Raw genomic sequence first — 16,210 nt, 5'->3', positions numbered from 1 at the left:
GAGGGGTCTTATTTTTAATTTTAAGATTGATTATGTCATGATTTTTGGCAGTACCTAGCTGTCTGAATCATCTAAGCAACAAGCTCCAACAATGAGCGCTGATTAAGGCGTCTCCGGTTAAGCCAACTGCAGTTTGAAAACAGACATGAACTTAAATTACACACTTCAGCTTTAATATGTTCCCACTGTTACATTAGCTGTAGACTACTTAACTAAAAGGGATGTGCTTTCCCATTTATGAAGCGCTTGTGAATCTAAGTTAATATGACATATCCATGTAAGCACATATGACAAAGTGAGAACATCTCGTGAAAGTGTGATATTGGACGCACACACTCGCAGAAGAGACAGTGCATGGAGCTCAGGTAGAACAGACAGGTGTGAAAGAGGTCTGCTGAGGTGACAGGGATGCAGGCTCGGTTGTCACCAGGTGCGTTCATGCCATAACCTGCCAAGAACAGCTGTCACACCAGACTGAAGTCACCCACGGAGAGGGGGAAAGAGAGAGAGAGAGAGTTCTTCCAACTTTCCATTCAAACAACAACCACACTGTCATGACATGGCAGGTGTCACAGAAAGCAGTAAAACTTGAAAAAAACTGACAATTTCTGTCTTAATGTTTTTCCGTCTGGTTGTGTGAAAGCACTTTAAATTGAGGTGACTGCACAGCCTTAATTCACTTTTCAAGAAACCAGAGCCATGAATAGCTCCAAACACTTTGCAATTGTTCATTAGTCTATAATTACTTAATAATGTTGATATGATTATGGGCCGAGTGATGCTGCCTAGCTCATGAGAACCTGCTAGACTGGCTTACAACCGTCAATACGCACCACTTGCACTCCATAACGGGAAATATATTTGGAATGGGCTGTTGTTTATTTGGTTTCATATTTCATGTTGTGAACTAAACATTAAGTGCTGATGCTAACAGTGGAACAGTGACTTTTGACCTCTCTCCATTTAACTCTGAAATGGTGCATAACTTGACAATAGACAACTACATATGCAATTTGGAGACAAGGACAGAGAAGAATAGAGATGTGCATGAGTAATCAACTTGTCGAGAACTCCTTCTGCTTTAACTATTTGACAAGTAAAACTCGAACACCATGTCTTTGCCTGCCACTGGCAACAATAAAATGACGTTTTAATTGTATGCATATTGCGCATTTACATTTTTCAAAAGAGAAAACATATGTTGAAGTTAGCTTATTTTAAAACAACCACAAATATTCCATGTTCAACACAAGTTAAGCTTAATTGACTTCAATGGCATTAAAATATAGCCATAGTATAGCCATGAGACATAAACAACGTGTATTAACATGATTTTAGAGCGATAAAATCGCTTATTAACCTTTTCTGTGTACAGCTATATCCAATTTTACAATTTTGTTGCCATGACAACATAACTCAGTAAACCAAAAATGTAAAGTGCTTTTATAAAATTATATGCTTCACATTCATATAAGCTTAAAATTGGCCCCATTCACTTCAATTGCAAGTGCCTCAATATAGCCTCGATTTTTGCTTTTTTTACAGAGGGACAAGTCTAAATTATTTTATTCAGCAGAAATGCTGTCTATTGAGCCTTAATTGTATTGAACCTGGTATTCAAAGAAAGTGCACTAACAGATGTGGGTATATATTCATTTTATAATGGCTTTGAACTTGGATCATCCAATCAGAATTTAGAATTTAGTTTTATAAGGTTTGATTTACCCGTACATTGTCATTCTCATTAGTTTTAACTTAAACTTAATTTTCAATCTGATTACTAGTTTTGTTATGTGTTAAAGTAATCTACTTAAAAATTACTTGAGATGCCCATCGCTAGAGAAGATGTTTTGGAAATCAAGAAAGATGACGACTTCTGCAGCTAAAAACGTTTATCAGGCAGAGGAAAAAGCCAGGAGGTTTGGCGCATATCCATTCCTGACCGAGTGACATTCGAGGAGGGGAGAATGAATTCTGTGGATTTGTGAAATTTAAACTAAATCTGGTCCTAGATCAATGCCTGAGACTATGTATCTCAATACTTTCTCAAAGGATATCCAAAGAGTGGAAAAAGGGCTTCCTGCAGATTGTGTATATTCAGCAGTACAGGCGGCAACTTTCTGCTGGGGTGTCACTGTGTGCGTTTGAATGAGAGAGAAATGGAGAAATGTGGAAACAGGCAGAAAGTGGTCTACCAGATGGGTGTGTTTATAATGGGATCTAACAAGCATCAAAGACTGCATCTGTGATGGTGTGCTTGTGCTTGCTGCCAATATTTGCTGAAAAGTGTATCTGGGGTTTCTAGAAAAACCTGTATAGCTTTATGGGATTGTCCATTGTATTTCTTAATGTCCATTACATCAACATAACAATTATTGGCTCAATGATTCTTATTCACCAATAATTCCATGGATTTTGTGTAATTATATGCACAAAAAAGTTATCACGAAAGATTTCCGCCAGATTCACAAAAGGTGCATACACACATGAATTTGTTCTTACCCTTGTTCTAATGTTAATGAATCTAGATGATTCCAAATGAAGAAGTGTGTACCCAAAGTTAGTAATTAGCATAAAACTCACCCAAACCATTTCCATAGAAGGGCTTTCAGCCAAACCGCTCCTGTACAGTTGTAAATGTGTAGAGAAAAATCACTGGCAGTCCTGCCCAAAGAAATCGCCTGATCTTATTGCAAACAGGACTCCGTACCTGCACCTTTTAGGAGCTGCCAGTACTGTCACCAATTGCACACTTCAAGCACTGTCATAAGGTAAAGAAACGACCCGTGCTATTGCAATGTTGTACAGAACACAACATGCTAAAGCCATCTGATAAAACTTTTCCGGGCTGTTTAGGAGCACATATAAGTGTGTATGCACGGTTAGTGAATGAGAACCAATATTTTAAATCCGTGCATCCCTAATGAACAATTAACACCATCACAAACATACATTCCCAAATGTAATAAAATAGTGGGCAAGGAAATCCAAACATATTCTAAATCCTTCCCAGAAGGATTTTTACAGCATGAAGAGAAATATATTTTATGATCATATTACATTCAATCCAGGTATGAGCCGGCCAGCTTTCACCCACAATATTTCATGCCCACCATATTTCAAGTCCCTAGGCTATATCAAAAGCACATGGGTCATAAAGGTGGTTCTCGTTTGATAGAGTCTTCGAGAAATGGACTTTGTGGTGCTAGTAGATCAATACGACTTTTATCTCTGCTGGACTGGGGCACTCAGAGCCTGAGTATGGAGAATAAGGGCAGGGTTGGTGTAAATCTCTCTAGTCTGTCAGTGTGGCACGAGGGCTGAGATGAGGCCAGTGGATTTTGAGGCCTCCAGAGCTCCAACACAATCATCACTATTACTATTATCATTAAGCATGTTACTCACATCTTTTGTGCAAGCCTAATTTTCATAGTCCATAGACATGTACACACTTCACACACATTTTAGCTATATCGCCCATCCCTTACTCTTATCAGTATTATGTACAGCCTAAGAAAGATGAGAGAGGGAGAAGAGGTTGGGGAGAGATCCACAATGAGAGACTAAAATGAGTCCAGAATTGCAAAAGATCAACTTTACTTAGAGGACACTTTATATCCCGAGATCATTACCTGCCAGGAAATGGCAAACCAGGTAAATGATTCAGACAAGAGTACACCCCATTTGTTTCAAGAAAAGTTAAAAAGAAAATGCCAAGTGCTGGGTCACATGGATTATACTAAGAAAGTACTGGAGCACAGACCTTCAAAACAGGCCATTACATGACAAAAGGTCAGTATGAAAACTAGCTGAGAATCACATATTTTTCCAAGTAACGAAAGAGAAGCTATAGGCCTATTCTAAATGTACAGTTGGTTAAACAAAATTTTAGAACATACAGTGAAGGCCAAACAATGACCGCTGAAGCTCTTTGTGAATTTGCACAATTTATGAACAATTGATATCCATTTAACTAACTTAAAAATTAAATCTTGAGATTTTAACTTGTGTGCAAATGAAACACTGGCAGATTAAATCCATCTATTGTTATAATTTTATTTTACAGCTATTACTATATGCTTTGGCTAAAAATAAAGGCAAGTCTAATTGAGTATTTAAAAAAGTACAAAGGCAGTGCACTTGTACATTCATCACATTCTTTGAACAGTGAACATTGGAAGTCTCCAAACATCTTAAAAGTAGGCTCCTTAAAGAAATCCTTTGAGTTTGTTTAACCCTTTTTTGTGTCAAATTACTTCTCTAGATCCTAAATCATTTAATGTTTTCATCAAGCATGACAGGTTTCCGACCTCAGTGACCTTAAAGGGGTCATGACATGAGAAACCAAATTTGCCTTGATCTTTTGGTATATAAGAGGTCTTTGTATCATTAAAACGTCCTGCAAGTTTAATATTTTAAGACGTCCTCCCCATTCTAAACGAATCATTTATTTAATCAAGCTCAAAATACAGCTCGTTCTGGATTCATGGTTAGAAGTGACGTGACGGTTAGAAGTGACGTACCAGCGTTTGCATATGACCGCCTCCAGCACAAGATAACTACGCTTTAAGCGCCAAGACAACTCACGCTCATTTCAGTATCGCCGTGCACCTCACAAGTGTTCAGTCGATGGACAGCGAGCTCTGACAGAGACTACTTGTGCACCGGAAAATTACGATGCCACACAGATGTGCTGTTCCTGGCTGTGGTCAAACAAAACCTCTGAATAAGCTGCCGAAAGATCCAGACGTCAGGGAAAAATGGATGCAGTTTATTTTTTGCGGACGTCCCAGTCACGGCAGTGTTAACTTAAGCGTTTGTTCTGTACATTTTAAGGATGACTGTTTTGAGAACAAATCTCAATATGATGCTGGCTTTGCCAGAAAACTGTTGCTCAAAGATAAGTCCGTGCCGACTATTCTGGGAACAACGACGACGCAAACTGTAAGTAATCTATTTTAAACTTTAAACTACTTTTTAAAGCGCAATTTCATTCATTATGAATAATCACAGTGTTTTTACTTAGTTTACTTGCAGATTGTTCTGGCTGGAAGCGTCAATAATTGATACATAGGCACTGGCGTTAGCCAATCATAACAGTGGGCGTTAACACTGAAGTCTTAAATGGAAAACGCCCCCAAAACAGACTGTTTGAATCGGAGGATGAGAAACAGGGTGGGAAAAGGTCATAAATCACTAGATTTTAAAAGTTTTTCTTAAAAAAAAATATATTAATACTATAATTGCACCTAAGGGAACATAATAATACAATAAAAAAAACCATGTCATGACCCCTTTAATTAGCACTCCATTGAGGAAATCTTGCAACTAAAAAAATGTGACCCCTTCAATTATGTCCTTGACTGCTGTGCCATCTCTCAGAGTGCCTCTTTTCAGGGGATTTGAGTGACTGTTGAGTGACTGACTGCCTTTTTCTAATGTTGAAAAAAAAGCCTGACAAAGCAAGCATATCTTGCCAGAATGGAAAAAGTTACTCTAATAGCAATATCCCCTGCCCGCAGAAAGCCTATCCACCATCATAGACCAAATATTGTTCACCTTAACCTTAAGAGCCATAAGATTAGTGAAGTTGAAGGACCCACAAATAGAATGCATTTGGAACAAATATTCCATTAATATAGAGACCACCAGGGAATGGGGAAGTTTTACAAGGGTCAGGGACACAACTACCCATTTTCAAGGATGTATGCGATACTTACACTCTTTTGGTGGTTCAAAACCCTCTTAAATTATAATAATTTTTGTGAATCTACCCATTTCAGTAAATCTTCAGTATCGCTGCTATTTTGTTGTAGCTCTTGGGAAAACCAGTGAACATAATCAAACCACACTGCATACATTTAGGCAAGGGTCTGTGTTCTTAGGAAAAAGGTATATTTCATGAAAGTCAGGTTGGGCATGTTGTCAAATTTATATTGGAGAAGGTTGTCACTTGTGTTTTAAATGTCAAACATTTATACAATATTTGTGGGCCAAAACATTGTTTTCCTATGTTTTTGTACATTACCTTTCCCATTTTTGGGGTTTAGTGCATCATTTTGTGCTTCATAATTATTTTACAGCATAGTCTATAATAGGTTGTTTAATGCAAAGTCAAGTCAATTTTATTTGTATAGCACCTTTCACAACACACATCATTTCAAAGCAGCTTTACAGAAGATCAGGCATTAACAGACGATAAAACTGTAATGTCTATACTGTTGATGAATCATCATTGTGTAATTAGATAAAATACGATTGTTAATCGTGTTTAAAAATAAGCAATTAAATAATAATTGTATTAATAACCCCAGTGAGCAAGCTAAAAGCAACTGTGGCAAGGAACACAAAACTCCATAAGATGTTGATTAATGGAGAAAAATAACCTTGGGAGAAACCAGACTCACTGTGGGGGCCAGTTCCCCTCTGGCTAACATCGTTGGTAGGCTGGATTCAGCACGGCATTTAAAGAGGGCATATTATGACAAATGTACTTTTTCCAAAAACATTTAACATAATTATGTGTCCCCAGTGTGTAGACAACCACAAAAAAATTGTAAAAGACCATCCCTCATTTATTTCCCCATCAATAAAAAACTGTGTCTCCGAACAAGCCATTCAGGTTTGCAGCCCCTAATGACATCAAAAGGGTAAAGGTACCGCACACGGCTGGTGAGGAGATTTGCCTAAGTAGCTTAGATCTGCCCTCATTAAAACCTGACATATTTATCTCCTCACTAGAGCCACTTGTGCGAACTCGGACTGCTTCATTAACGATGGTCAACACAGTGGGGCCTGGGTAGCTCAGTGGTAAAGATGCTGGCTACCACACCTGGAGTTTGTGAATCCCAGGGTGTGCTGAGTGAATCCAGCCAGATCGCCTAAGCAACCACATTTCCTAAGCAACCAAATTGGTCCGGTTGCTAAGGAGATTAGAGTCACACGGGCTAACCTCCTCGTGATTGCTATAATGAGGTTCGCTCTCGGTGTGGCGAGTAGTGCGTAGATGCTGCTGTGGATGGCATGGGCCTCCTGGTAACGAGCTCAATGTACAAGATGTGCAGGTTGACGGTCTCAGACGTGGAGGCAACTGAGATTCGTCCTCTGCCAAACGGATTGAGGCAAGTCACTACACCACCACAGGGACTTAAAGCAAATTGGGAGAAAACAATAGATGGTCAACTCAAGGCTGGATTTACTTCAAAGCTAAGGATCAAGGATGGATCGATACAAATTCTCTGTGACCCAATTTCAGATTTGCAAGTCATAAGTTTCACACATTATATGTGTGAGCATAATATGTCCCCCTTAAAGAAACAGCACTGTCAGTATTAGACCAAGCTGAGGAGTCTTCACAACCCAGCTGTCCTTTCTCTAGCATAACTCAAACTCAACAACTTGGCAAGCCAAGGAATCCAAGTGCCCTCCTGTTCCGAAGCTAGTTCACGGTCATTTTCCCCATCTAAACACCAGTCCCCTTTTCCCATCCTTACAGAGCCAAATTTCCATCAGGGCCCCTTGAAACTGGAAGTGTTTTTTGAAAGCGTAGATAAATCACTGAGGAATGGAGCAGTCTTCCAGAGACAACAAAAGGAATGCCAGTGCCGGTTCTCTCTGTTGTTGTACACTCGTTTCCAATCAGATGTTGACTCAGAGCAGCTCTGCTGTTTGAAGAGAAGAAGAGCCCTCTGGCAGTCTCACTTTCCCAAACCCCCTCCCCACCTAACAAGTCCAGTGCAGTTGACAGGCGAATCCAAAGCAAACATTTCTTGACAAGAGACGAACTGCTTCTGATGCTGGGAACAAGCACTCTCAACTGTTGCTTTTAAAAACCCTCTCTGACACACTACCTCATTATTTTGGTGGCACTAACCACATCAACAAATAAAAAATATAAAATAAAAAGTTCCTCATAGTTCCACTGCAGACGGTAGTTTAAAAGAACTTCATCATAACAAGCCTCTGTTCTCTCAATGCAAATATTACATTTTCAAGCAAACAAAGTGGGTTTTATCCCACAAGCCTGTTTGCATGTGATATTATTAGTGTTGACCATGATGAAAGCATATATTTATGAATATAAAATAGCAGTTAGAAAGTACAAAGTTTTCTAAGGGGTTAGATGCTTTAAAGGAATAGCTCACCCAACAATGCAAAACAAGCGATTTAATCTCTTTGGGTGAAAATCAGACCAGAATTCAAGTTCTTATTCACTAAAAATCTTGACTTCCACGGTCTATCTGGCATGTTCATGTGAGAAGCTCGCTTCAGAAGACATGGATTAAACCACTCCAGTCTTATGCATTACATTTATGCTGCCTTGATGTCCTTTTTGGAGCTTGAAAGCTTTAGACTTCATATCATACATCCATATAATTTGTGTTCCATAAAGAAAGTAAAGAGAGAATTGTAAATTTTGGATGAACTATCCGTTTTAAACATTATGTTCAAAACACAAAAAGTCGCTTTCCATGCTATGGCCTTGCTTGGCTACAACATTGCAGTTTACAAATGCATCTCTGAAAATTAATATCACCTTGATGCAAACGTCATGCACTGTACTACAAGAAAAGGTTGCAGTGTAAGCTATATGTAAGCAGGAGGACAAACAATCCAACACACCTGAGAAAACAAATTAGCACTGGGGAAGATAGGCCTAGATAAATCTTCAAAATAAACATATCTTTTCCAAACAAGGTTGATAGCAAAAATATCATGTGAACAATGTTTACCCCTTACTCCTAATCATAGACTGATAACAAATATATTACCCAGGGTGATTTATGGGCATTCCCCGAGTATAAGCATTGGACGATATTCATTTAAACTTAGCTAATTAATAGAAGTGGAAGTTCCCCCTTGTGTCCGTTTCAAAATCTACCAACAGCCTTGTCAGATGGCAAATGGATAATGTACATTTTCAGTTTTCAAATATTGCATTAAATTAGCATTGTAACTTCAGCATTTCTGTAAAAACAAAAAAAAACAGTTGCTATCATTAACTTGTATACAGTACATCCGGAATGTATTCACAGCGCTTCACTTTTTCCACATTTTGTTATGTTAAAGCCTTATTCCAAAATGGATTAAATTCATTATTTTCCTCAAAATTCTACAAACAATACCCCATAATGACATTGTGAAAGAAGTTTGTTTGAAATATTTCCAAATTTATTTAAAATAAAAAACGAAAAAAAAAAAAAAAAAAAGAAAATCATATGTACATAAGTATACACAGCCTTTGCCGTGACACTCAAAATTGAGCTCAGGTGCAACCTATTTCCACTGATCATCCTTGAGATGTTTCTACAACTTGTTTGGAGTCCACCTGTGGTAAATTCAGTTGATTGGACATGATTTGGAAAGATCATGACACACACCTGTCTATATGAGGTCCCACAGTTAACAGTGCATGTCAGAGCACAAACCAAGCCATGAAGTCCAAGGAATTGTCTGTAGACCTCAGAGACAGGATTGTATTGAGGCACAGATCTAGGGAAGGTTACAGAAACATTTCTGCAGTATTGAAGGTCCCAATGATCACAGTGGCCTCCATCATCCGTAAATGGAAGTTTGGAACCACCAGGACTCTTCCTAGAGCTGGCCGCCCAGCCAAACTGAGCGATCGGGGAGAAGGGCCTTAGTCAGGTGACCAAGAACCTGATGGTCACTCTGACAGAGCTCCAGCATTTCTCTGTGGAGAGAGGATAACCTTCCAGAAGAACAACCATCTCTGCAGCACTCCACCAATCAGGCCTGTATGGTAGAGTGGCCAGACGGAAGCCACTCTTCAGTAAAAGGCACATGACAGCCAGCCTGGATTTTGCCAAAAGGCACCTGAAGGACTCTCAGACCATGAGAAATAAAATTCTCTGGTCTGATGAAACAAAGATTGGAGGAAACCAAGCACCACTCATCACCTGGCCAATACCATCCCTACATGAAGCATGGTGGTGGCAGCATCATGCTGTGGGGATGTTTTTCAGCAGCAGGAACTGGGAGACTAGTCAGGATCGAGGGAAAGATGAATGCAGCAATGTACAGAAACATCCTTAATGAAAACCTGCTCCAGAGCTCTCTGGACCTCAGATTGGAGTGAAGGTTCATCTTCCAACAGGTCAACGACCCTAAGCACACAGCCAAGATAACAAAGGAGTGGCTACAGGAGAACTCTGTGAATGTCCTTGAGTGGCCCAGCCAGATCCCAGACTTGAACCCGATTGAAAACTCTGGAGAGATCTGACAATGGCTGTGCACCGACGCTCCCCATCCAACCTGATGGAGCTTGAGAGGTCCTGCAAAGAAGAATGGGAGAAACTGCCCAAAAATAGGTGTGCCAAGCTTGTAGCATCAAAGGCTGTGAATACTTATATACATGTGATTTTTGTTCATTTTTTATTTTTAATACATTTGCAAAGATTTCAAACAAACTTCTTTCAAGTTGTCATTATGGGGTATTGTTTGTAGAATTTTGAGGAAAATAATGAATTTAATCCATTTTGGAATAAGGCTTTAACATAACAAAATGTGGAAAAAGTGAAGCTTTCTGGATGCACTGTACATATAATGTACTGTATCTGTATTATTTCGGCCATCAGTTAGCCGGCTCACTAAATATTGGCATATATCATTTGAAGACCCATTTCAGACTATACTCTCTTCTATTTAGCCCACAACTACATCATGAATTAAAGACAATTATGCACAGTTCCAAAAGCCATATTATATAGGCTACTCACCAAGCACTTTATTAGGAACACTATGATCCTAATACATTTCCTGATGTGGTCTTCTACTGTTGTAGCCCATCCATCTCAATATACAACATATTGTGCATTCTGAGGCGCTATTCTGCTCACTACAATTGTACATAGTGTTATCTGAGTTACCATCACTTTCTGTCAGCTCGAACCAGTCTGGCAATTCTCCACTGACCTCTCACCTCAACAAGGATTTCCTTCCGCAGAACTGCCGCTAACTGGATGTTTTTTGTTTTTAGCACCATTCTGAGTAAATTCTAGAAACTGTTGTGTGTGAAAATCCCAGGAGATCAGCAGTTACAGAAATACTCAAACCAGGTCATCTTGCACCAACAATCACACCACGGTCCAAATCACTGAGATCATATCATTCTGATAGTTGATGTGAATATTAACTGAAGCTCCTGTCCCGTATCTGCATGATTTTATGCACTGCAGCCAAATGATTGGCTGATTGGATAATTGCATGAATAAGTAGGTGTACAAGTGTTCCTAATAAAGTGCTCAGTATATATGATTTTATTAAAAAAATCCATATGAATGGAACAAATATCGTAGAATATAACAGAGCTGCAAAAACCAACAGAGCAGTGCATGCCAATTCTCCAGAGACAGCATTAAGTAGCTAATGCAAACCCACCCCAATCTCTCTCAGCCTTTGTATAATTATCATCATGTGTTTTAATTATTTCCCTAATTCAATCTATTCATCCAAATTATGTGCTTCATTCTCCTGAGAGACACTTGCTTGTGTCTGTTCCATCATGGCAACACTGTTTGGACATTGACAGTGTTTTTGAACAAAAACAGCATCTCTGATCATAAACAGAGGAACAAATACAATCAATGGTACTTGAAAGGAGAAATAAAGCAATTCTTTCAAGCAATCTTTATGCTATTCAGAATTACAAAAATATATATATATATTTGAAAATGCAATTTCAAAACAGAAGTTCATTTGTCTAAAGCCAGCAATATCTGCAAGGTAACCTTACCAGTATATTCATTCCTTTAAAATAACTTTGTTTCGTGCTTTTGTGTTTTTTCCACCAGCAGATTCTTTGTAGTTCATATCATCCATACTTATAATAAAGCTCTTCCATGTATTGCTAGTTGATGCATAGCTCACGATGGGAATCCATGCAACCCAAGGGGGAGGGTGAGAAGAGCTAAAAATTAAGTTAGGACATGGTTACAGTGCCTGTATTCATCTCACATTAGGTCACTCATCACTGCCTTCTGTCCCCCCAGTCCAGAAAAAAAAACAAAGGAAAAAGCAGCCATACACAATAAAAATGGATTGCACTGTGTAAATCAAGCAAAAAAAACAACAAAAACCAGGATTAGACTGAACAGCTGAAGAACAGAGGGAATGCACAGACCACAGCAGTAGTCACACAACCCTACAGCTACAAGACAGCTTGCTAAATGAAAGCCATTTAGTTAACTGGAAAATCAATAACTTCCTCAAACGGATCATGAATGTTTGTCAAGTTTCTTGGCCAAATCATGCGATACGTTTTCTACAGCCTGGCTACTCAGAGGGAGTTGTTGACTATGAGCAAATCACACACTGCACTCATCAGTTCTCTGTACCTGCTCTGTCTTCATACAGCCCACTGACAGGAGACCATCTGACCTCCCAGCTAAAAGCAGCTGAGCACCAATTTTGCCAGTTTGGGAGACAACCTTAAACCAGCTACAACCAGATTACATTGGTTTTGGTTGTGTTTTCTGTAGGGACGCCTTTGCTGGACTTCCAGGCTAGAGGCCAGCTAGACCCGTTTGGCCAAGATGGGAAACCATTATAACCTGGCTAAACCCAGCAAGCCAGACTAGTTTAAGATTTTCCCTTTTCCAGCAGGGAATATCACACATGCTATCGTCAATATTATCAATTGTACAACTGCAGTAGGCTGCATCCTAAGTTGACGGAGACTCATTTTAATTTGCACAAAATGTAATTTGTTACAACCAACAAGCTTTTAAGCTTCTCATAGAGAAATCCTAACAGTTTATAGATGATAAAACGCAATCTCGCGCCCTCAGAGCTCGAGATACTGTATCACACACAATACAATATTTGTTATGAACGTGATTAAGGAAAAACGCTGACCAAGTATGCGCTAAAATACCATTTGACGAATTTATACAAGCTGTAATTATGTATAAGTATAGTAACTTAAACGCGAGAATATTTTTTACCAGCAAAGAATTGCGCAACCGAGTGAATAAGAAAAAAAGGTTTCGTTTTACTCACTTTCCTCCACTCAACTCTCCTCATTTATTCTACTGCGAGAATAAGTGCCCACACATTCGCCAGAAAATGTATAACTTCTAGTAAGAAAATGTGTGATGGGGCAATTCTCATGTGTTAAAATAACTTTTTACAGGTTCCGCGGAATAGCCACAAGAAATATTAACATTTAATGTTTTAATTTGTATAATATGAAAAGTTGATGCACATTTAAAGAAAACCCATTCAATGTAAAGCATCGATGCCTTACATCGATTCGATAAACGTACATTTATAAATCACCAGTGTACGACTCGCGCGTAATTTAAACACTGATTATAACTTCGCAATGAGAATAAAAACTTAAGTTTACTTTAAAAAAAAAAAAATAAAAAAAAAAAAGTATAAGTCAAGAATAAGAAAAAGTAAATTTAAAGACCCACAATCTCTGAAAGCATACTTCGCTGATCATGTCATAGGCAATGTCAAACAGACGTCTCACATCATCATAACCAATGAAAATATATCAGCGCAAAACACATATTAAGCTTCTGGAGGCATTATTTTTTTTTACCTCACAGTATTATAATTTCTCAATTCTTTGACAAGTTCAACGGTTTCAAAACATAACTCAGCCTCTTTTTGCTAGCTTATGTTTGTTTACACGAGCTTAAATGTTTCTCGTGACCTCAGAACACACACAAGTTTGAAAGTGCGCAGCCTCTTTAACTTGAAATGAACGGAACTTTACCTGTTGGTCCCTCGACGCTATCGGCGTGAATCTGAACTGCCAGAATCAAGAGAAATGCGCAGATATTCATTTTTTGCTCTTAGTCCAGCTGGGAAAACAAGTCGAAATCATTTCATTTCAGTGGCTCCAGTAGTTTGATGGCGAAGTTGTGAGTGAACCGACTCCCGTTCATCGATTCCCGAAATCCAGCCGATGAGCAGTTCAGAGTCGCGTGAAGTGATACGGGGGCAGTACGATCTGTTCAAACTGACGTCAGGATAAACAGTTCGAACTGATGTTGCTTTCTCTCCGAGCGAAATTTCTGGTGCTCGAGTATGCGTATTGTACTTGAAAGTGTGCAAACGACGCCCCCATGCGGTGAAAATGTAATTCAACGTGCAACTTTAAAATCCTGGTGTCCTAGTGTTGCATTGTGATTCAAAGCTTATTCTGTTTAACCTGATGATATGATACTGTGGATAGGATACCAGCTTCTATATAACAAATGACATATATTGGTTTGATTTATGATGGTTAATAAAATGAAGAATAAAAAGAGTATACCCACTCTACAGGCTGTAATTTACTGAGAACAATATGATAGGCTACAGTAGAAGATTTATTGCCACATAGCAAGGCCTGTACAAATTGTTGTAGGTACAACAATATAACATACATCATGTTATATAGTAAGAGCACACATGAGCAAATGTACAGTAATATGTGTAAGACAATACAATGTAAGACCATGCAACATACAATACAGTATACATTATATAATAAAAAACAATATACACTATACATTCCAGTGCAAAACACTGTACACTATGCAATAAAGTGTAAGACACAATGACAAACAATGTACAATATATAAAAACAGTACAGAAATTGTGATACAGTGCAGACAGATGGGTTATGGAGGCCTCAGTGAAGACTAATAGATTAATATACTATTAATATAATATATGTGTGTATACTATAAAATGCAGGGGTAATAATGCAATAATGGAAAGTCACCAATGAACTCTACACCTTTGCTTACACGTGAATAAATGACTTTGCCATTGACTGTAATCATTCAAGAAATACATGTCTAAAAATACCCACTTTAAAAGTGTTTTAGAAATTACTCTTTCTTTTCTGAGCAATTTTAAAGCCACTTGGCCAAGCTGACTTTCATGCCATAGGTTTACTGTTTCCTAGAACAATAGCCATTACCAGGCAAGTAATCTACGCAGTACCACAGGTTGTATGGACTTGTGTTAATCTGTTTTGGAACAACAAAGGTAGGCCTATCTATTGAGCCATGAACAGAAGCAACAGGGCCAAGCTGGAGCTCATTTGCCCAAGGTCCTACCATGTCCCACAGCCAGCGAGAATGGCAGGCGCAGATAACCACACGCTAATCCATTCACATTTCAAATACCAATTTAATTTCACACAGCAGCAAACAGTTCTAACGTTTTCCCTCTAGCAAAATCAGGTTACTTATTACATATTCACAGTAGAGGATTCCAACAGCAGAACTGTGGATGAAGCAAAAGGATACATAGTTCACCTCAAAATACATTCTATCAATTTTGTTTCTCAAGTAAAATGATCTTGTTTTAAGGATCTTTAGCATTTTTTACTGTAAAACAACAAGACAAAAATGCTGATTAAAATGTTTTTGCACAGCCAGAGAAAACCATTAGATTTCCCTACACTGATTGTGCCCTAAGTTTCACTATTATCCCTATGAATAGTCCCTAACTATCATGATCCTGCAGCTGTATCCAAATAGGCTTGTGATCTCAAGGGGACAGCACAGAGCAGAGGCACAAATGACTGCATGACCTTGTTCAGTCATTGCTTTGGTGTTGCACTGTGCAGCAGTTTATCATTTGTTTAGGTGTCCCATGTGAATGCCAGGACTGGGCCTGTATAGTATTATGAGGGGTGAGACAGGTACGCTCTCCTCCATAAAATTGCATTTGGGCACTGTTATGAGGGTCCCCAGTACAGCCACAAAACTTTTTTTTTTTTTTGCAGTAAATGACAAAAGAGTGATGGACTGTGCTGAGTTCTATTTAATTCCACTGGAATGTGAGAGGGTTATGAAGAGCTGCTCTCACCAAAAATGAGATTGTACGCGTGTCTATGCCGTGTAAAAGGAAAATTGTACTATGAATAAACACAACGTGTAAGTTCCACAGAGCAACCTTTGTCAAGGACTGTAAACTGCTTACATGTTACTTTTATTTACATGATTAGAAGCAAAAAATTATTTGATTTATTTTTTTATTATGAAATAAAAACATTTGTAGGCTGTGAACTATTAAAGGAATATTCCAGGTTTAATACAAGTTAAGCTCAATTGACAGCATTTGTGGCATTATGTTGATTACTAAAAAAAATTATTCTGAATCGTTTTCTTAAAAAAAAAAAAAAAAAAAAAAAAGCTGCAAAAATTACAGTGAGATACTTACAATGGAAGTGAATGGG

The 16,210-nt window shown here is 38.4% G+C and overlaps 1 protein-coding gene across 7 annotated transcripts in view; it reads right to left on the bottom strand.

Annotated features, from left to right (window-relative positions):
* Positions 1-13,968, bottom strand: part of LOC127656351 (receptor-type tyrosine-protein phosphatase U-like) — a 319,639-nt gene extending 305,671 nt beyond the window's left edge. For all 7 annotated transcript variants that reach the window (XM_052144640.1, XM_052144642.1, XM_052144643.1 and 4 more), the window contains exon 1: positions 13,748-13,968. In XM_052144640.1, coding sequence (XP_052000600.1) covers positions 13,748-13,817 — 70 coding nt within the window. In that variant the 5' untranslated portion in view covers positions 13,818-13,968. The remainder of the gene's footprint in view (positions 1-13,747) is intronic.
* Positions 13,969-16,210: the final 2,242 nt, after the last annotated feature.

Source organism: Xyrauchen texanus, chromosome 15, assembly GCF_025860055.1.
Source record: "Xyrauchen texanus isolate HMW12.3.18 chromosome 15, RBS_HiC_50CHRs, whole genome shotgun sequence".
Lineage (NCBI taxonomy): Eukaryota > Metazoa > Chordata > Actinopteri > Cypriniformes > Catostomidae > Xyrauchen > Xyrauchen texanus.
Note: the sequence above shows the minus strand (reverse complement) of the source record. Positions and strands in the feature narration are given on the sequence as shown.